At 45.9% G+C, this 21,206-nt stretch overlaps 1 protein-coding gene across 1 annotated transcript in view; it reads left to right on the top strand.

Moving 5' to 3' along the window:
* The window catches only part of LOC126516922 (von Willebrand factor-like), a 142,611-nt gene that overhangs the window by 59,093 nt on the left and 62,312 nt on the right, over positions 1 to 21,206 (top strand). The window contains exons 3-4 of the mRNA XM_072289094.1: positions 316 to 380; positions 2,756 to 2,947. Coding sequence (XP_072145195.1) covers positions 316 to 380; positions 2,756 to 2,947 — 257 coding nt within the window. The remainder of the gene's footprint in view (positions 1 to 315; positions 381 to 2,755; positions 2,948 to 21,206) is intronic.

Below are 21,206 nucleotides of genomic sequence, written 5' to 3'. Positions count from 1 at the left end.
ACTCGCTGCAGGAGGTGCCTGTGTGTACTGTGAAAAATCTGCTGCACCATGTCTATACAGAGAGACAAGACAGGTCAGCGCTGTCTGAACGTTAGAACGTCTGTACGAAAGCGCAGAAAGAAAAAAAAATTGCTTGAAGCACAATTTCGCCAGAGAAGCCATCGCCTCATGTGCACGTGCATGCCGTGGGCACAACGCATGATAAGGCTGGAGGAGAGTTTAGCGATACACAAAGTGACACGTAGCGTCTCGACAAAGCAGACAAGATGCGATCGCAGTGTATAAATACGGGGGACACTGGCTCAGTCCTTGTAGGAAAGTAGCCATCATGCAGCTGAAGGTTCTCGTACTGTTGGCAGGCGTCATTGCACTTGCGTGTGGTAAGACGAAGTTTCTCCTGGTGTTTATCAGTGTTTCTTAGGCTGCCTCTGTATTAGTTTAATATTTTTTCCAGCCTTGTCTTTTAGCGGTTATTGTTCCTGGAGCTCATGCCGACCCTTTGACTAATTGTCGAGACCATTGTGAATGATTGAGAAGGAGTTAATGAAGTAGCACGATCGGTAAAATACCCTTGATGTAGCTGCCTCTTTTGTGATTTTGCAATGTCAACGTATGAAGTGACAGATGGAAGTATTTAGGCAAATTCCCCGATAAAACTACATCTGGTTTTTCACATATTCGCTGAAAAAGAGCTTGCAATATATGTAGAAAAAAACTATTGGGATGGGCAAAGTGGAGGCGAAAATCCTCATCGGAAACAGCGGTTGACGAGAGTGACCGGAAACGCAGGCAAGCACAGACGCACTTGTACAGTTCGTTCAACTGTGCGGCCCTTACTCTGCCGGCGCTCTACCTGCAAGCACGAACTGAACCGATGTGAATACCCGGCGCAGGTGTACGGAAAGCTACTAACGCCATGAAGCCCGAGTAATCTGCCGCCAAGCAGGGCGATCTGTAAACTTGTCAGATAAAAAAAAATCGCGCATGCTGAACATTTTTGTGTTCCCTCAGACAGTGGGCGGAAATGTACACCACTTATTTACTGCAGATGACGAGTGGTGGAACAAGGAATATACCTCTGTAGCTACTGTTTTGACAAGGGGACTTGTCGGAAACATGGCTCTAACCTGAGCCATCACGCGTTCGACCACTGTTAATCACTTAAAGTCTGTAGACCTTAGTCTTTTTTCGGACCCTGAGCTGGTACCCAATAACTCTTTAGGTTATCGTAAACAATAGAGTGAACTTATTAATTGAATAAACCTCATTATAAAAGTGCGACACGCCGTTGAGGCCGTCTGTATATTCAGGGCATAGGGGGGTGGGGGGCGAGATCAAAGGCCCGCCCAGACATCGGGGAGACCGAATGGCAACTGATTTTTACTTCCACGCGCACGGGGCCTCGCAACCGATGTTCGTGTTTTTTTTCCGTGCATATGATTCACTATGAAACACACGAAGTAAGCCTCGTCTGCTCTGGCGCGTGACATGAAGCAAGTTCCGTTGGCGATGGGCATGTAAAGAAAGGTGGGGCCTACAATGAAGACAGTGATTGCTCACGCGCTCCGAAGAAGTTGTGACGAAGGCGGCAGCGAAAGGGCATACAAGAAATAAGAAAAAAAAAAAGGTGTGTGGATTCCACGCACTACGGGAATCGGTGCACGTGTAAATGCTAGTGGTATTGCTTATGTGTTGACGTTATGAAGTGCTAAATTCATGTAGATAGTTTGTTACGTCATGCAACTGCTATGCTGATGTGCATATGACCACGTTCTTTTTGTTGACGTAACACACGAGAATAGACTATAGCCCTTGAACGATGTGAATGAGGTTCACTGCTTCACACTCGCTGGGCTCCCAAAAAAAAATTGATAAATGTCTTTTGGGTCACATTTAACTATGAACCGCATTTCTTGCGTATTAGCCATTGACACTACGCAAGTGCATCCTCTCCAACCTCGGCGAGACATTGACGCCAAAGTCTGAGAGAGAGGCAAAGGAGCTAGAAGAGTGGATAAGCAGGCCAGTTGGAGTAGTTGGTGTCTGTCAACTACAGATTCATGTGTGTTCATGTATAAATCATTCATTGCTTTTGTGTGTTTGCTCTTCTAATAAATGGGGGTTCCCCCGTGAATAAAGCTAGGTTAACATACTTCAGCTTAGGGACTGTACTGCGACAGCGATATCAGGATCAGCCTACCTGCCCATTTAATTGTAGTTATTTAAAGGCCTGAAGCTGCATTGCAGGTGTGAGACGCGCCTTAGTGGACCGGTCTTGCCTAATTTTGACCAGCTACAGGTTTATTCTTTGACGTGCGCTGTAAGATTACGTAGACGTGTATTTAATTGAGTTAAAACGCAATTAAATGCTCCAATTCAATATCTCGCTATAAGGTGCGTCGATGCGTGGGCTTGGAGCTTCCACGCGTACCTGAAGCGTACACACACAGATGTTCCCTTTAATGTCGAAGGTCCCTGACGAAGAGGACAGGCTATGGTAATCGGTGCTGTACGTTGCGTTGTCGAGGCTTTGGAAGAGTTGTATGTCTGATATATCTAACGTGCCATGTGGACCTGCTTAGCAAAGTCATGGACTCGGTGCCATGGAGTCTGTGCGAAGTCTGTCAAAAGCAGTTGTTTCTTTCACTACATTCCCATCGTGATATGGTCGCGGCAGCGGCCATTTGATCTCGAGACCCTCTCGGTGTTCAGGGGCGAGTTTGCGCCACAGTGGGTTTTGCTTCCTTTTCCAAAGCACAAACGACGCCCCAGGCCTGTGGGGAGAACGAGACATGGAAGGAGTGCGTGAGCAGCAGCTGCGCTGAAGGCACGTGCGAGAAGCCCGTCGTGGGACCTGCGTGCACTGCTGACTGCGTCTATGGCTGCTACTGCGCCGACGGCTTCTACCGCCACCAAGGGCATTGCGTCCCTCTGGAGGAGTGCCCCGGTCACTAGGTATATTAATCGATCCTGTTCTGTTGTGACGTTTCCGCACAGCGCATTCTGTTATATAACAAAGGTAGTGCTGACATCCTTCTGTGCGAACAGCCGCATTTCTTTATTGTTTTTTCATGCCTTATTCCTTGAGTAGGTGAGGTAATACGTTCACTGTGCTTGGGAATTCCCTTTCTCGGTCGTGGAGTGCGAGGATTCTCGACAGCAGGCATAATATATGAATCGATTAGCTACTGTAGTTTGTTGCGATATTGTGAGACGAGGGAATGAGTCTTGCAGATGGCGAAAGAGAAGTGAAAGCTTTATTCGTCAATGTCTTAGAGGGTGGCGGCGCCACGCGGTTTGTTTATGAACAAGCGACGCGATATTCGCCCTTGGTATAAATGGCGACTGCTTCGTTCTCTGGCACAGAAAGAAGTTTGGGCAACATGCCTATTAGCGCATTTCTAAAGTGGGAGAAGGGGGGGGGGCATCTTCTGATAAAGCAGATATTAGTTTGTGGATTGAATCATCGATAAAGAAAATATTTATAAATGATGTAGTGAGACACAAAAAGCCGCACATGGTTGCTAGAACAGTGTGGCTCGTTGCATCACGAACGGTCCACGATCAAGGAACCCGTCGTATCATTCCTAGTCTCAAGCGTCACGAAATATCCTTTGCTATAATTCCTGAACTTTACATCTGCGGCAGTCACTGCATCCCCATATTTTTTACTGGTTTGCTTTGGTGATGCAGATCATTTTGTTTTCCTTATCCGTTGTTTTCTATTTATTTACATTCATCAAAGACTGAAACCGTTGAACCGAAAAAAGAGGCAATATTTTTTTTAATTACTACTTTGTCCATACGCTGGCTTCTTCACGGCTAGCCGACTTCTCGTCCGAATCTTACGCTGTTTTCTGATCAAGGGAACCCAATAAAAGTTGCTCTTGCTGTTCAGTCGCAAAGTGCAAAACACAATTCTTTGATTACTTTGCTTACCCATGTGCTAACTCCACTTCACTCCTTTCATCTTCACTTCGTTGTTCGTAGTGCAACACATGCAAAATTCGACAGCCCTTGACCAATGCTGTAGTGAACGAAAAGCTAGGCTGCGGAGTAAAGTGCAAGAAAAAACAGAAAAGTGTATCATCGAGAACATTTTTTCACTTTACTGCGCCGTGTGCACAATAATTTCATATATTGGGAGAAACTACCATCAATGGTAGCACACAGCAGCCACTACTGGCTGCTGTGTTTGTAGTATTTGCAAATTTATGGAGTTAAGTGCTTCATGTAGGTGCATTATAACAAAATCTGATCGCGTACCTGCCTACGCAATAACACACATCAGAGGGGAACTGAAGAACAAGGAACGGGCGTCCGTCCTTCTACTAACGTATACCTTCCGCCAGCGTTGTGATCTTCTCAACGACTGCCATACGAGATGCACAACCACACCACCTATGCGAAACCAGCGCTAGTGTGTTTAACGTACACGCAGCACCCCCTTGCGGACATTACGGGTACTTGTTAGTCATTCAAGCAGAAGAAAATGGCCAGCAGCGGCATATGGCGAGGGACGCAGAAAATCCGCGACAAACAGCTTCGAGGCCATCGTCATTTCTGCGTGGGTAATTCCGGCAACCAGCAAATCCGTAATACAGCCTTATCATTCCAATATTGTTTTTGTCAAAATGCTACGAGCGTTGGTTCAGGTTGTGTAGGCGAGCCGGGTCAGCGCAGTCCCAGCGCCTTCGTGTCACGTTCGCACGCCGTTTGAACTATTTCAACAGCTTCTCAGATGACATTGAATATTGAAAGATTGAAAGTGAAATTGGGAATAACTGGGAACATGTTTCAAATAGAAGAATATAAAGCCGAATGTTTGGCGCTAAGAGCAATATCAGTACGATCCCGCGCTTGCGTTTGCTAACATGTGTTAGGCCCTCAAGAAAAGATCCACGATGTTTACTGCCATCTTCTCTCTGGCACGCGCCATCAAGAGAGGCTTATTTTGCATCTTCTTCAGCCGGCAGGCGCCAACTACCAAAGCACGGCAGCATTAAAGTACATTTCAGTTCCTCAGTACAAGACAGTTCTTTTCCACCTTATACGGATGCCTTTTTTTTTTATTGAAGTGAATGTTAGGAAAGGTTGGCGCCTTTATGGTGGCACCGGCTACTCCTTGTCACTTGGGAAACGAAACAATTTTGCGTAAAAAGGGAGAATAGCGACAGAAAATATAACACTCAGTAGAACACCGGATCAATAAAAAATATACAGTCCAACAGTACATGAGTCGCAAAGTACTGTGCATTAGTTCAGTCCACGTACGCATATATAAAGTCAGATGTTTTGAACAGCCAAAACACACAACACATGCAATACACTGCAAGTACAGAACAGAATGACAAATATTGCGTAAAGGTTGCGATCACGACATAAACCAATTATGAACCACGAACAACGTTTATGTAAGCGATTTAGCGTATTCGGATCATCCGATACTTAATATTTTCCCAAAATGTTGGTGTCCTCTAAAAACTTTTCAGAGCAAGAAGTGCTCTTTTTTGAAGGCCCGCAGTTGGCCATGGGCCAAGTATCTTTTTTAGAGTGAATGGTCTTCTGCCTAATATAAACAAATTAGCTTGCAGTACCGTTCTTTGTGTATCGTATTTCGTGCACTCGAGAAGAAGATGATGCACACCTTCGTCTGGATGGCCACAAGAACACTGCGGACTAGAGACACGTTTTACCCTGTACAAGAGTTGTTTCGTAAATGCAGTACCAAGACGCAGCCGGTGTACCAATGTTTCAAATTTTCTGTTGTCTGTTAGTGCTTCCGGCATTGATAAGTTTATACGTGGGTCTATAGAGTATAACTCCGAATTTTTAGTTTGCTGGTCGAACCAGGTAGTTTTGCTGAGGCGGTAGGAAACCTGTCTCAGGATCAGACGGACTTCACTACGCAATAGTGGAAGATTGGTTGTCTCTGCGTTATTGTGCGCTCGATTCGCAGCTGCGTCCGCTGCAGTATTACCAGGAATATTGCAGTGCCCAGGTATCCACTGAAATGCAATTACGTGGTTCATTGCGCTTGTTTTTGTAAGTTCTTTCAGCGTCTCATACAATAGCGAAGCGTTCAAAGAATTTTTTTTATTGCTCTGTAGTAATGTGAGAGCGGCTTGCGAATCGCTAAAGATAACCCATTTTTGCGAATGTTCTTTTGATGTTATGAAACGTAAAGCACACAGGATTGCAAATAATTCTGCCACGGTGGAAGGTGTCTCCCGGGATAATTTAAATGTTTGCTCTAGCGCTAAATGTGGAATGACGAATGCTGAAGTCGAGGAATTTTTATGACACGAACCATCTGTATAAACGTGGATGTACTGGGGATATAATGAGTAAATTTGTAAGAGTGCCAGTTGCTGTGCGGCTACTATGAACATGTCTCTCTCAGATATAATCCCGTCAACCGATAATTCTATTTCAGGGCATGTTAACATCCAGGGAGGGTAACTAACATCCACTTTGCGTAATTCAAATCTTGGTAATAATGCTTTATGTTCTCGAACAACATCGTGAATTTTGCTTTTGTTTCTTTCGGTGAGCGCGAGGTTTAATGGATGCTTGTCGTGTCGGGTTAAGATGCGATAAATATGTCGGCATGTTTAGGCCGTTCTTATGACTGGAAATGGGGGGTGACGAGCTTCAGCAATTACTAAAGAACTCGAGGTAGCCTGCCTATTAATAGTCTTGACTGCGACGAATATCTCATGTCCTTGGCTCTGGAGGCACGGTTATGCATGCCCCCGGCTGCTGCTGTTCTTCCGGGCTCGGCAAGGAGACAGTGGGCGCAGGTTTCGAAACCTCGTGTCGGTATTCGCTCAGTGCCGGTTCAAGTGTGTACGGTGCCGGTAGCTTGTTGTTACGGTCAGCTTGTTTCTCACCGATTAGGGACGCGTTGTTTCTTGCAGGTTCCTTGGCACCAGCTTTGAAATGGACAAATTCCATTTCATTCTTGACGCCAGTTATTTATTACATTTGATTAACCGCTTCACTTAAGCTTCGGTTCACATAGATTCCAAGATGTGCGTGTCATCTGCGTAGTTTTCTTGTCGCATCCTTTCTTTTACGCCCTACGAAATGCAGGTGTTGCACCAGGGTCTTAAAACTGTAACCCGGCTCTGCACGCCACCCAAACCTGCGGTATCTCATGGAATACTTGAGAGGTCTGGTGATAGTGACGAACTTTCGAGTTATCGTCGTAGGATACGAAAATGACAAAGCATGCATATAGATGCTGTATGTACGGGCGGTTACATAAAATTTACGAACGCAGTAATCGAGGTATGTACTCCGATATTTCGCTCCTTGTTGAGCGGGGAGACATTTTCGACGTTTCCTCGTAAAGGAAAATGCGCAAAGGTAACGGATAGAGGATACACAGCGACATTTTACTTGGTTCTCACTCCGGTCTGTAATCTTGTGGTCCCCCCCTCCCTTTTTTTGTACACCCTTGTACACCTTTTTAATTGTACACATTCTTGAACTTTTCGCTGAAGACAACGGAAAGACACGTTATAGGTAATCGGAAAGTGGGCGCATAGACTATGGGCAATGATGCTATATGCGCAAACGCTTTAGTAACGTAACTTATCTGATGAAGAGGAACAATATAGGTATTACAGTACTTCATAGGTATTAGTGCTATTGTAACGTGTCATGACGAGTTGAGATGAAAATTTTGAAATACAGCAGGTTTCACAGAAATAAGTTTTGTTATCGTTAGCATCGCTGATTTGTGAGCCACCGAAAACTATAGATAAAATAATGTGGCAGGGCGCTTGTCCATACAAAACTGTTGTCAATGTGCTTAAGAATTTGTGGTATAGTGAAGTTATACTTTCCGCGGTGGTTTAGACGAGTTTTTTGGCAAAATATTTCACAGGTGCCTGTGCACGTGGCTTCTATGTATTGTCCATAAATTTGATCGGTTGGTAATAACAGTTCAGTAATTGCGCATTATCTTATTTAATTATAATGAAGGCAAACTGTCTCTTGCCTAGAAGACAAGTGTAGAATAACTGAAGCTCTCTTTTCACTGATATGAAAAACAAAAAAAGGTTTAGTCACCTATACCGGTGACGGTAACATGTTTTCCCCGTAATAATAAGAATAAAAAATATGAAAAATAGCGCAGAATAACAAATAACAGCACTCATTGAGGAAAACTAGAGCGTAGTTAGAGAAAAAAGAAAACGAAGCCCATGTATACTCATAGACAGATTGGAACGCAGCGAGACAAAACGCAGAGGATATGTTGCAGCGCAAACTATACTGAGCCCCTACACATGCGCGTATAAGAGATGGGAAAATGGACGCGATGCCAGGGCGCGGATAAGATGAACAGGTGTACTGATCACGCCTACGAGGCCTACAGTAGCCTTGAAACACCTATGCTTTCGGTGTATAGGGGCACGCTATAAATTCATCAACTCGCACAAGGTAGTAGAAGCAAATGTGCTGCTATATTGCATAGTAAGCATTATCAAACGAGCGACACGACTTCTTGCCTTTCACATAGCGCTCATTGTTCTCTTTGCAGGCACCAGAAGTCGAGAATTGTGGGTGACGGTGGATCTTGAGGAGCAATGGAAGCAAACATCAAGATAGATACGTGAAGAAATATGGTATGCCGAAGCCTCTAGAGCTGCAATTGGATAAATAAAAATGTACTTTTCCTGAACAATTGGAGGCTTCAAATAAATGGAGACTCTCTTTATCACATGTATCAGCATATATTGCCATAGTATTTACATTTACGTTACACACAATCAATGAACACAGGAAAAGGTTCTGGATATAACCATGCAGTACCTCTGGGGGCTTCGAGATAAGAACAGGCGCTGGAGGGTTAAACTCAACTTACGTTTACGTCTGCTTCGAGATGAACAGTTAATTCTGAATCCGGGATCGTTCCTTGGAAGTGACATAGTTGGGCCCGAGACAGAGCAGTGGCCTTGAAGGTGTCAGGGCTGCGCGGGTCTGTGCAGCGGGAGCATATGTTCGTGTTAATGCGTAGACTACTCACATATCTTAGCTCTATGTATTTTCGGTACTGGGGCGGTCCGACATGGAAGAACAAACTACATCTCCAGAATGACCCCCATTGAGATACGGCAGAGAGGATTGGCTGCTTATGGCATAACCTTCCGACAATGAGTCGCCAGCGAAGGAAGCTTGTGTAATAACAGCTCTTACATTACCTCGCTTTTCATGTCTCGGTAAATTAGCATCGCAAATGTTTTGGTAATGCCGCAAATGATACCAGTGGCGACCTGTTTGACCCACGCAACATTGTAGCAGACTTACACACCAGCAAGGTCTGATATCTTGCACAAGTTGCCTAAGGCGGCCGCATGTTCCTCATATATGGCCAGGTCATTCTCGCGGGTTGTGCCTTTAATATGCTTCAAATTCTTATTTTCCTGAATTTAATTAACCGTAATTTACTGGATTGAGAGTAAGACAAGGCAACAAAGACAGAAATGACAAGGTATTGTGGATCATCCGTTAATCATCGGTATAGATGAAATGGCCATCGGAATTCCTGCGGCAATTTAGCCTTTATAACTTGGCCAAACCAGCCCACGTGGCTAAAAGTGAGCCCTCGATAATACGTTGAGCCTAGGTTCGTGAATGGCACAGGCTAACACTCCCAGTCTGTCTGTCTGTCTGTCTGTCTGTCTGTCTGTCTGTCTGTCTGTCTGTCTGTCTGTCTGTCTGTCTGTCTGTCTGTCTGTCTGTCTGTCTGTCTGTCTGTCTGTCTGTCTGTCTGTCTGTCTGTCTGTCTGTCTGTCTGTCTGTCTGTCTGTCTGTCTGTCTGTCTGTCTGTCTGTCTGTCTGTCTGTCTGTCTGTCTGTCTGTCTGTCTGTCTGTCTGTCTGTCTGTCTGTCTGTCTGTCTGTCTGTCTGTCTGTCTGTCTGTCTGTCTGTCTGTCTGTCTGTCTGTCTGTCTGTCTGTCTGTCTGTCTGTCTGTCTGTCTGTCTGTCTGTCTGTCTGTCTGTCTGTCTGTCTGTCTGTCTGTCTGTCTGTCTGTCTGTCTGTCTGTCTGTCTGTCTGTCTGTCTGTCTGTCTGTCTGTCTGTCTGTCTGTCTGTCTGTCTGTCTGTCTGTCTGTCTGTCTGTCTGTCTGTCTGTCTGTCTGTCTGTCTGTCTGTCTGTCTGTCTGTCTGTCTGTCTGTCTGTCTGTCTGTCTGTCTGTCTGTCTGTCTGTCTGTCTGTCTGTCTGTCTGTCTGTCTGTCTGTCTGTCTGTCTGTCTGTCTGTCTGTCTGTCTGTCTGTCTGTCTGTCTGTCTGTCTGTCTGTCTGTCTGTCTGTCTGTCTGTCTGTCTGTCTGTCTGTCTGTCTGTCTGTCTGTCTGTCTGTCTGTCTGTCTGTCTGTCTGTCTGTCTGTCTGTCTGTCTGTCTGTCTGTCTGTCTGTCTGTCTGTCTGTCTGTCTGTCTGTCTGTCTGTCTGTCTGTCTGTCTGTCTGTCTGTCTGTCTGTCTGTCTGTCTGTCTGTCTGTCTGTCTGTCTGTCTGTCTGTCTGTCTGTCTGTCTGTCTGTCTGTCTGTCTGTCTGTCTGTCTGTCTGTCTGTCTGTCTGTCTGTCTGTCTGTCTGTCTGTCTGTCTGTCTGTCTGTCTGTCTGTCTGTCTGTCTGTCTGTCTGTCTGTCTGTCTGTCCGTCTGTCCGTGTGTCCGTCTGTCCGTCTGTCCGTCTGTCTGTCTGTCTGTCTGTCTGTCTGTCCGTCCGTCCGTCCGTCCGTCCGTCCGTCCGTCCGTCCGTCCGTCCGTCCGTCCGTCCGTCCGTCCGTCCGTCCGTCCGTCCGTCCGTCCGTCCGTCCGTCTGTCTGTCTGTCTGTCTGTCTGTCTGTCTGTCTGTCTGTCCGTCCGTCCGTCCGTCCGTCCGTCCGTCCGTCCGTCCGTCCGTCCGTCCGTCCGTCCGTCTGTCTGTCTGTCTGTCTGTCTGTCTGTCTGTCTGTCTGTCTGTCTGTCTGTCTGTCTGTCTATCTATCTATCTATCTATCTATCTATCTATCTATCTATCTATCTATCTATCTATCTATCTATCTATCTATCTATCTATCTATCTGTCTATCTCATCTTACTCCTGCGCAGTGTCCCAAGTTCGCTATGAGCTTGGGGCACTATGCAGGTTCTCGTGGTCATGATGGCGTGGTGATCGTTGTGTCGCCGTCATTCCAGCTTTGTCATCTGATTCTCGTCATGCCGTAGTCATCACGAAATCATCGACATATAAGCTTCGCGATACGGTAGTCGTCATGCCATTGTCGTCATACAGTCTACTTCATCCTATTGTCCTCATGTCGTCATTACGCTGTCGGTATACCATCGTCATCGTTTAAAAAATTCGGATGCTGCTTAAGCTTCGCCTTTAAGGGTGGAATGCGATAGCATTCAAAGATCGCTGACTGTTTCTCACGCTTCCCGGCAACTGCAGGCAGCATGTGTAACCGTAACGTTTACCGGGAAACGCTGGCAGCAAACGCTATGCACAAAGCCGGGCTTTCTGGTAGAAACCCGACCTCTTTTGTGAGCCGCGATGCAGCGGAGTCTAGCGCCATCTGGACTAACCGGGCGCCCCACTCCGTGACCTTCAAGATATTCGCGCGCTTGCACGCGCAAATGGTGGACGCCATGGCCGGTCTATGAATGTTAGAAACGCTTTAAGAGGTTTGGTTGAGTTTTCGCGTAAGAGAAGTACGTTTTCTCGTATATTGAAATTACAATCCGACGCTATCATGTCTGTACGTTATGGTTAAGTCGTAATTTACAATTTTTATACGTACTTTAGTTTGAGAAATTCAACTAGTAAGTAACATTCTTGCGCCACATGGAGAGCCTGGGTATGCGTGGTACAAAATTCTTTTTGCCCAAACGACATCTGAAGCTGGACGGCGGGCGCCGACGCGGGACGTCGACGCCTGATTTTCTACGACACGGGGCCCTTAACACTGTCGCGTTAAAATCGCCATCTCATTGTCGTCATACTACCTTTGTCGTTCGATCGAAGTCGGTTCTTCGTCATTCCGTCGCCGTCACTCATTTGGCGTTACACAGTCGTTTTCATGCCGCCATGGCCATGGGCGATCTTAGCTAGCGAATGTCGTATGAGAGTGGCACCACACCGGAGTATGTCGTACACAGCCGAAGAAACGCAATTATCAGAATGAGCACTATCGATGTTAAATAAACCTGACTTCGAAAATATGGTGTGTCGCCACATTGCTGGAAAGCTAATCGCATTACCGTCGAGAGTCATCGGGTAATGAGTTCTGCCGCAATCACTTGCTTCGTTAAAGCTAGATTTTAAATGCATGGGTACTTATGGAAACTTCAAGGAAATTAGGATTACTTCGTTATACAGATTGGTTGGTTGTAAGCAGTTTTATTGTAACAAGGTTTGACTGTACTTGTGTCCCAATGTATTCACATATTTTCACATGTTTTGATTGAGTGCGTGATAGTGATAGTAAATCGTAAAAAGTTCTATTTAAACAGAACACTGGGGAAAAAGAAGAGTGATAGAAATGAAAAGATTATTTCTCACATACTTTTAGTCCTCGGAAGGAGCGAGGGCGCGTTACTTGTGCTGTAGTCTGTCAGAACAAAAGTTAGTTATAGGTTGGTCTGACAAAATGTTGATGTTAGATGCCAAGTGTGTGTTAAAGTTTTCCTTATTTGATTTATCTATTTATTTATTTATTCAAGTTAAGCCTAAAGGTATTCTTGTTGAGGGTATTACATTGGCGGTGGGCAACTACACATGAAATGAACAGTACGATATATATGATTACAGAAATTCTATCATTCATAGGTTATCCGCGCAGAGATATACGCGGCGTGCACGCCGATGGCCGCGCCACTGGTGGCGGCCTTGCGCAGAACGCACGGGAGAGGAGTGAGCCGCGCGCCGTAGCACGCCGTAGTTTGTTGCGTCGCTGATAGTGCTTCTCCGTCTTATGCGTGTTTTCAGAGCAAAATAGGCAACACCCTTCGCATGTGTGGGATGGCCAAAGCTTCCGAAGAATGTCGAAGAATTGTTGCAGGGTGGGGGGCTCAAATACCGGTGAAAACGTGCCGGCGATACTGTTCTAATTATTCCCCGCAAAGCCTCATCTGCAGGAGCAACGGTGGCAATGGATCGTCGCTTCGGCGCGAAATTTCTTGTTCTCATCCTTTGCTTTGTCGTTTCGGTGTTTTTTCTTTTTTATTGTTATTTATTTACTCGATTGTAGTTAGACGCATAAGCGACGAAGTTCGTCTGCAGTGCAACATGCGGTTTAAAGGCATTTCGCTAAAGTTCGGAATGCCGTTTGCCGCTTATATTGTTTTCCGCTTCTTTACCGCGTTCGGCTAGCTAGGCAGCACGACTGCATGAGCGCATTGTGTTGTATGTTAAAGCTACAGAAGTTTGCAAGAACTGAAATTGTTAGTTTTATGTGGCCCGGTAAATCCTCGCACCAGCTGTCGCGCACTTCATGTTTTTCCATCTATTTTATGTGTGGTTTCGCACATGTTTAACTGTTGCTAGTTGCTTCATGCATAACTCTTGATTCTTTTGAGCTGCGAGGTTTTCACCCTGCCTCGTTTGTAAACGGTATAAATCACGCTGTGTCTTATCGGAATGACACCAAGCAAGTGCTTCTTTAACAGCTTTATTCATTTCTCCCGAGGGCATCTTAGATATTGTGGTTTTTTGGGAAATGTGTTTAGAAAATAGGTAGCTCAGGGCGAGAATTACTAATAGTTGCTGCATATGGTATTTTTGTTCCATTTTTCGCTGATCCATTTTTCGCTGAATAGTTCGCGTCACGTTTGGTAAGTCATCACACCTTGATGCTGTCTGAGCAGACTTAACACGCCGAGTGGTTTGTTTGTTTCACAACGTAGTCGCTTCTTGCAAGTGAATTTTGTACTCACTGAATTATTTCTTATTATGCTTACGCCGCATAGGACTAAACCCGGCCTTGCCGCCAGCGCTGGATCTAATCTGACTGGCGCTGCTCTGCCTTTAAATATATCATGTGGCACCTCTCTCTAGTAACATTTAAAAAAAGTACTGCAAAGTTAGTCAGACTATAGCTTTGTACGTTTCCAAGCAGCTCCCCTAGGGAATTTAATATTGCAAAAACTGCAGCGCGAACGGCAGTTCATCGGCGGTATACAGCGCTAACACGCGCTTTTATTAACCCGTGCGTTTGGTGGCTTCGTTGACTATAGTGTACGCGTTTCTATCAATAAATTCGCAATTATTCTTCTTCAGGCGACTTTCACTACACTTATTCGGCGGCGTCACATGTATTCATCGGCAGAAAAATCACACCGCGGCATATGCAGACATCGCACCGTGCGGATTTGTTATCTAAGTATGCACTAACGACGGGTGCTTATTATTGAGGTGCAGAAGCAGCATTACGGCAACGGTAGAATTAAAAAAAAAAAACACGGTCGAGACATCGCATTAGTCAACAAAATTTGTCGGCTAGTTTACATGAGCTCCACTTCATGTAAATGGTCTTCATGGCGTTTGTATGCGGGACGCACCTGGCGCGTTTGTGGACCATGTTGCCCCAAACACCGGTAACATCTTGTTCATACCCACTCCCACAGAGGTCTGCGTCTTCGCTACAGCTCTCACCGCAGAAGAAGCAGTCTGGCGCCCGAACAAAGGACAAATCGCAGCCGCGAACTTCAGTCACCCTTGCTGCAAAGCGTTGTCGTCTGCTAGTGCTCCCGCGCGTATTGTTGGAAGCGCCCGCTAGGTGGCCATCAGTGGCGCCTCTATAGGCGGTGCACGCGGCCTATACAAACGTCACACACACACACACACACACACACACACACACACACACACACACACACACACACACACACACACACACACACACACACACACACACGCACACGCACACGCACACGCACACGCACACGCACACACACACACACACACACACACACACACACACACACACACACGCGCGCACGCACGCAGGCACGCACGCACGCACGCACGCACGCACACATGAGTTTTGCGTATCAGTTTATGGAGAAATGCGGCCGCCTTGAACATAATTGTGGACGACACCAAAGATTGAAGATTGCTAATGTACATTAGAAAACACACGCACACACACACACACGCACACACGCACACACACACGCACACACGCACACGCACGCACACACGCACGCGCACGCACACGCACACACACAGGAGTTTTGCGTATCAGTCTATGGAGAAATGCGGCCGCCTTGAACATAATTGCGGACGACACCTAAGATTGAAGATTGCTAATGTAGATTAGAAATAGTACTGGCCAAATCTCGCTGCCCTGGGGGACACCAATATTAATGTGAATCAAGACGGCAAGGTGGGCCAGCTGGTTGGGATTCATTCATGATTATGCGTCAGTTTGTCACAGTTGCCTCGGTGCATCTCTTTGTCTCGTGCATGTCATCGTTATCAACTGGCACCTATATATATGTTAGACATATCTTCAATAAAATATCAGTCGAGAGTCAGCGCCGTGTCGTCGTTTAATACATTCTTTTGTCCTTGTCCTGTGTTGCGCTGTAACGAACCTTACTATTAAGGTGAATGTTAAGCTGCTTCAATTTTGTTAAAAGGCAATAGCATAGCACTCAGTCGAAAGCTTTCGCGTTGTCTAGAAAAATTGCATCTCCTTGATAACGTAGACCTATATCATTGAATGAAACTCATGCCGGCGAGTTGGCTGTCACATAAATATCGGTGCTGTTATTTCAAGATCATTTTATAGTCTTAAAAGTGGTTAGTGACGTGATTATACATATGCTCTACAAGTTTGCTATATGCTCTTCTTGTTAATAAAACGGGATGATAGTAGAGACGTGAACGATCACCAGTCTTAAGTACACGGATATTTTTGCTATTTTCCAGTAATTTGGAACGGAACCAGTTTCTCATGATGGCAAATTACAAATGACGACAAAATTGACGGCAAATTACAGCGCGAAATACTAGGACAGAAGCAGAGGCACAATAAGAGACAAGACGCAGTGCTGCTACTGGCAACTGAAGGTTTATTCGGAAGGATAGAAACTTTAAGAACGCGGAACGTCATACGTCATCAAGGTAAAGGCAGTGAAAATATTCGGTCTTACGCACACCAAAAGATATTCCACGTGTTTAGTCACACCTATAAGGGCCACTTAAGCATCATGAAGTGCGAAGCAGGCGTGGCTAACATACCCCTTCCCCTTTTTTTTACTCATGGGCTTCTACGTACTCCCTGGTTGTTTTATTTTTGTGCTTGTATAAGACTTTTGTCTTTTTCAAACTGGGTGTTCACTTATAATGCAATGAACAGTGTACTAAGCAGGGAAAAGTGTACAGACTCTAGGAGATACACTCTTGAGTATTTTATTTTCAAACCAGTGTGATCCGAAGCAGAAGAAATTCTGATTTTAACAGAGATAAAATTTACGCTTCACTGATTGGTAATTCTGGCATATGCAAATCAGTGGAAAAATTTAAGCTAGGGCATGATGTTATGTCTTTGTTAGTAAAAATTGTTATAAATGTTACGTTAGACATTTTTGCGCACTCTGCTTGAGAAACAACAACATTATTACACCAATTTCTGTGGGAGACTACGTTCTTGTTGGAAATTACGGGGGACGATAGAGATGCCTTTCGGGTATTCTGGTACGGCAAAAGGAACCTGTTTCTAACGCCTTCAAGGAACACACGCAACGGGGCTTCGTAGTGCGGCTTTGTCATCAAGATCAGCTTCTCCTGGGTACAGCTGACGTCTCCTAGGGCGAGGAGACCAAATACACATTCTGGGAGTTCTCAGACACATCTGCGCAGACCACTGTGGCAGTGCACGTAGCTTGGGAGACTGCGCCACCTGTACAAAGATAACCCGCCCGAAATCGACGACCGCCAGATCGCTACCCGCCAGCTTAGATTTTAGTGGCACAAGCATCGAGGGAAACTCTTCTTTCTTGCGCAGAACTTCCGGTTCACCTCCTGAGATGACCGCAGAGGACATTCAATGTAAATCCCAAAAATTAGAAAAAAAATTAGTACAGTACAAAATTCATGGGTTTCAGTATAGAGGGAACAAGACGAAGATGAAGGGAGCGGATGCACTTCACGTCGGCTCCATGTTCTTCACATGATTTCGCAGCGCAATACATCAAGGACCACCAACATTTTGGCAACAGTCGACTCAGCTACTCAGCCGGAATCTGTGGATAACGGATTCTGATATGGGTGGTCATTCTTGGAGATTTCACGGCCGAAACCCACGCCAAGCGGCGGGCGGCTGGCTGAGCCTGCCTTCAGCCCTATACCCACCGTTATTCAGGCCTCAGCTTTCTTCAACCTAGCAGCGACATTGTATCAAGAATGGAGGTTGCTGAGAGAAGCGACGACGAGATTCGACAATAGATGGAGTGCGATAACGGCTGGAAAGTCGTCAGATATGAAAGACGGGCCAAAGAAGAAGCGATATGTGGCATGCCTAGCGCTATCCCTAACCAACTTCTCAAGGCGAGCGGAGCCAAGATCATCTCGCAAGTTAATAAGCCCAGCAGGATGCCCAAACTACCTATGGGAGATTACATGATTGCGATGAGACGAGGAGGACGGCTTCAGCTGCCCCAGCTAAGCCTACTAAAGCTAGGACAAGCCGTCTACGACGCGGCATGGATTCGTTACGGCGAATGGGAGACAGATAACATCTGCCCCAACAACTTCCAGAATATTCTTTTCATCAGTACTCCTAATCAGGACCACGCGGATAAGTATCAGTGTTTCAGAACAATCAGTTCAACAGCAAAGAATATGACGTTGGAACCTACGAAACAGCCGCGGACGTTGCAGCAGAAGGATTTATCCGAAGTGTGCCTGCCGAAGTTTCCTCGAGAGGCATTACGGCAGCGATTATTACATCACAAAATTTAACGGCGATCGCAGCCAAACGACTGGGAAGCGCCACAACTTTTATCGTTTTATTCGACGGTTACAAGGTTCTCACGTACGTGAGTTATGGAGGAGTGCTCACGAGATGCTCGTTATACAGAAAACAAGTGGACTTTTGCAGTGTAATAGACTTGGACACAGAAGTGACGTGTGCCGGAAGCCTGAGGATAAGCTGTTTACGGGATGCGGCAAGTCCAACCCGGATCAAGATCACGCATGTCAGTGCAGGTGCCAGCAGGGCGGGAATGACCACCCTATAGCTGACAAAACCTGTAAAGCCAAGTTCAAGGAACCCTACATAGTCAAGCAACGACAATAGCTTCGCCAAGAGCAAGCAATTAAACAACAGGAAGAACAGCAGTAGCAGCTTCGCTTCGCTACTGAGCGAGGCAGATCCAGGTCCAGAGGCAAAGCAACACCTAAGGCCCGATCCCGATCAAGGTCCCGAGCGAGATCGAGGTGCCGGTCCAGGGGAAGACAAGTACACCCGGCTACGACGCCTAAGGTGAGCTGGTCAGATGCTGTCAAAGGGCCGCGCCCTGGGACATCGGCTGGGACTGCACATAATTCTGATAATACATACGAAATAGCTGAAATGAGGAAAAAGAATGCGCACGTGAGACAATTAATTGCACAGTTAACCAAGGAGATTCAGGAGCTGAAAAGCGACAAAATTCAGGCAAACAAAGAAACGCGATCCTCAAGCACCGGGAGACTGAAGGTAATTCAAGAAAATAGAATGGAGGCGGATAATATTCCACCCCCACCCAAGATAAAGGCGACCAGGCACACAGCTGCGGCTCCAACTATGAACCTAAACCAGGCAATTTCCGACCTGAAGATGACGGTTAAGGAACAGGCAGAGGCGACCAGCAATCTTTTGCTGGCAGTCCCGATGATCTTGACGAGGCTAGACAAAGGGAGGCCAATATGGCCGGCATTAATAGCAGGATAACAGAACTTAACCTGAGAAGAACCCATCGCCTCCGATCAACAACACTCCTGTGATCAGTTCGGCAGGGAATCTAAAAGAATTACAAGCAGATGGAAATTCCTGGCCTTCTAACACTGTTTTAAGAGCGGGCCCTCCTTCCTTCGGTCACCTTCCGCGGTAACCATACCGCAAGATGGGAAAGAGCGAGAAAAGAGAGTTTATCATATGGCAGCCGAATTTCAGGAGCTACGATGCCAAAAAGGAAGTCCTGCAACAATACTTTAGAAACAAGACTAAATCACATGCTATGATTCTTCAGGAAACTCGTGGATTAGCAAAACAGCAGGGATATGAAGCTATCGGACGCCCGAACGGGAATGATAGAACATTAACTGCGCTCGTGAGGAAAGGGCTGCTGGTGATTCATGACGACACCCAAGCCTCGGATATTGACCCTGTGCTTATAGAGCTCCTCCCCAGATGGAGGAAATCCTCAAGTGTATTTCTTCTAAACTTATATAGTAATCCAACACTAAAAAGGCAGCGCTTCATGGCTCCCTTTAGAAAGGCTGTAGTTATGGCAGGTACTAGTCCTCTAATCATAGGGGGAGACTTCAATGCCCTGCACGGTGCCTGGAGGTACGGTTATTCGAGAGTGAAGAGAAAAATGCTATGCCAAGACATTCAAGATACTGAGTTAACGCTCGTAAATGAGTCCGACTCCCCTACACGTATAGGGACCGTGCTCACCAGAGATACCAAAGAAGGTCAAATGGAGAAACACCGTCGAAGACCTTCGCAGCGATCATAGAATTATAAAAATCAAGATCGAAGAAGCCGCAGAGGCCGAAAATATTAGATGCATTGAATGGATCGTCTGCGACAAGTTTTGCAAAATAAGAGACGATAGAAAGCAAGAACTGATCGAAAACATAGAACAATGGGCTAGAGAGCGCATCGAAGACGCAAGCGTAGCCACTCACACTATCCCGCCTGATCAACCGGTAGAGAAGACTGATAGTCGTCTCGCACATATGTGGGAGGTGAAACAATCTTTACTACATAGATGGCGTCAGCGACAGTATAATAGGAGTCTACGTAAGCGAATAGCTGAGTTAAACAAATAGATTGAAGAGCATCGCAAGCAGTTATGCAGGCAACAATGGGATGAGTCCTGCAATCGACAAATTTTCCCTCGACAGATGTCGTGTATACCCAAATACCTGCGAGATCCAGACAATCCCAGAATAGTCCAAAAACATAATTTGCGCAAGTTTCTGCACGGGCACAAAGGGAAGGAAGACAAACTCGTCACTGAAGCAAGCGCTACATACCTGCTCCCCAACCCAATCGTCGAGCGAGGGCGCTAAGAGGGAAAGCCTAACGAGAACATTGATGAGGACTTCACTACACAAGAGATTAGAGCAGTGCTGCACAAACTCAATTCGAAATTTGTCCCGGGGCCAGACGGGATTAATATCAAGATGCCAAGAAACCTGGATGATGAAGCAGTAGAGAATATGACGAAATACATAAATGAATGCTGGGTCAAGGGCACTACCACATAACAGTGGAAAGAAGCCCAGGTTATACTTATTTCTAAACCTGACGAACCAATTAATATAGCAAATCTGCGGCCGATATCTCCCCCCTCTTGCGCAGGAAAACTTATGGAACATGCATCCCTTAACAGAATAAACAATCACCTGGAAGAAAACGAAATATATCCAATACTATGTTGGGCTTTCGGGCTGGACTCTCCACTTAGGGCGTTATGCTGCAAATGAAGCAGCAGGTACTAGACAGTAAAGCGAGGTCCACCAAAGCTATATTAGGGTTGGATCTCAAGAATGCATTTGACAAACAGCATATTAAGCCATGCTCATTCGGGCCAGCAACCTAAACCTAGGAGAAAGGGCATACAATTACATTCGAGACTTGCTAACCAGTAGGAAGTCTACCCTCACCATGGGGGAATTTTAGTCTGAGTTGATGGACATGGGCAGTTCGGGTACGCCTCAGGGCTCCGGGATATCGCTCATGCTCTTTAACCTCATTATGATAGGATTGTCGGAAAAGCTCGAGGACATCGAAGGAATCAATCACTCCTTATGCGTGGATGATATTACCATATGGATCTCGCAAGGCAGGGATGGAGACATAGAACAGAAATTATAGGAAGCGGTAGATAAAGTGGAGGAGTACCTTTCATGCACGGGGCTTGAATGCGCTCCAGAGTAATCAGAGCTTCTCCTTACAGACCTACCCTCAAAGGCAGGCCGCGTTTGGG

Source organism: Dermacentor andersoni, chromosome 1, assembly GCF_023375885.2.
Source record: "Dermacentor andersoni chromosome 1, qqDerAnde1_hic_scaffold, whole genome shotgun sequence".
NCBI lineage: Eukaryota > Metazoa > Arthropoda > Arachnida > Ixodida > Ixodidae > Dermacentor > Dermacentor andersoni.
Note: the sequence above shows the minus strand (reverse complement) of the source record. Positions and strands in the feature narration are given on the sequence as shown.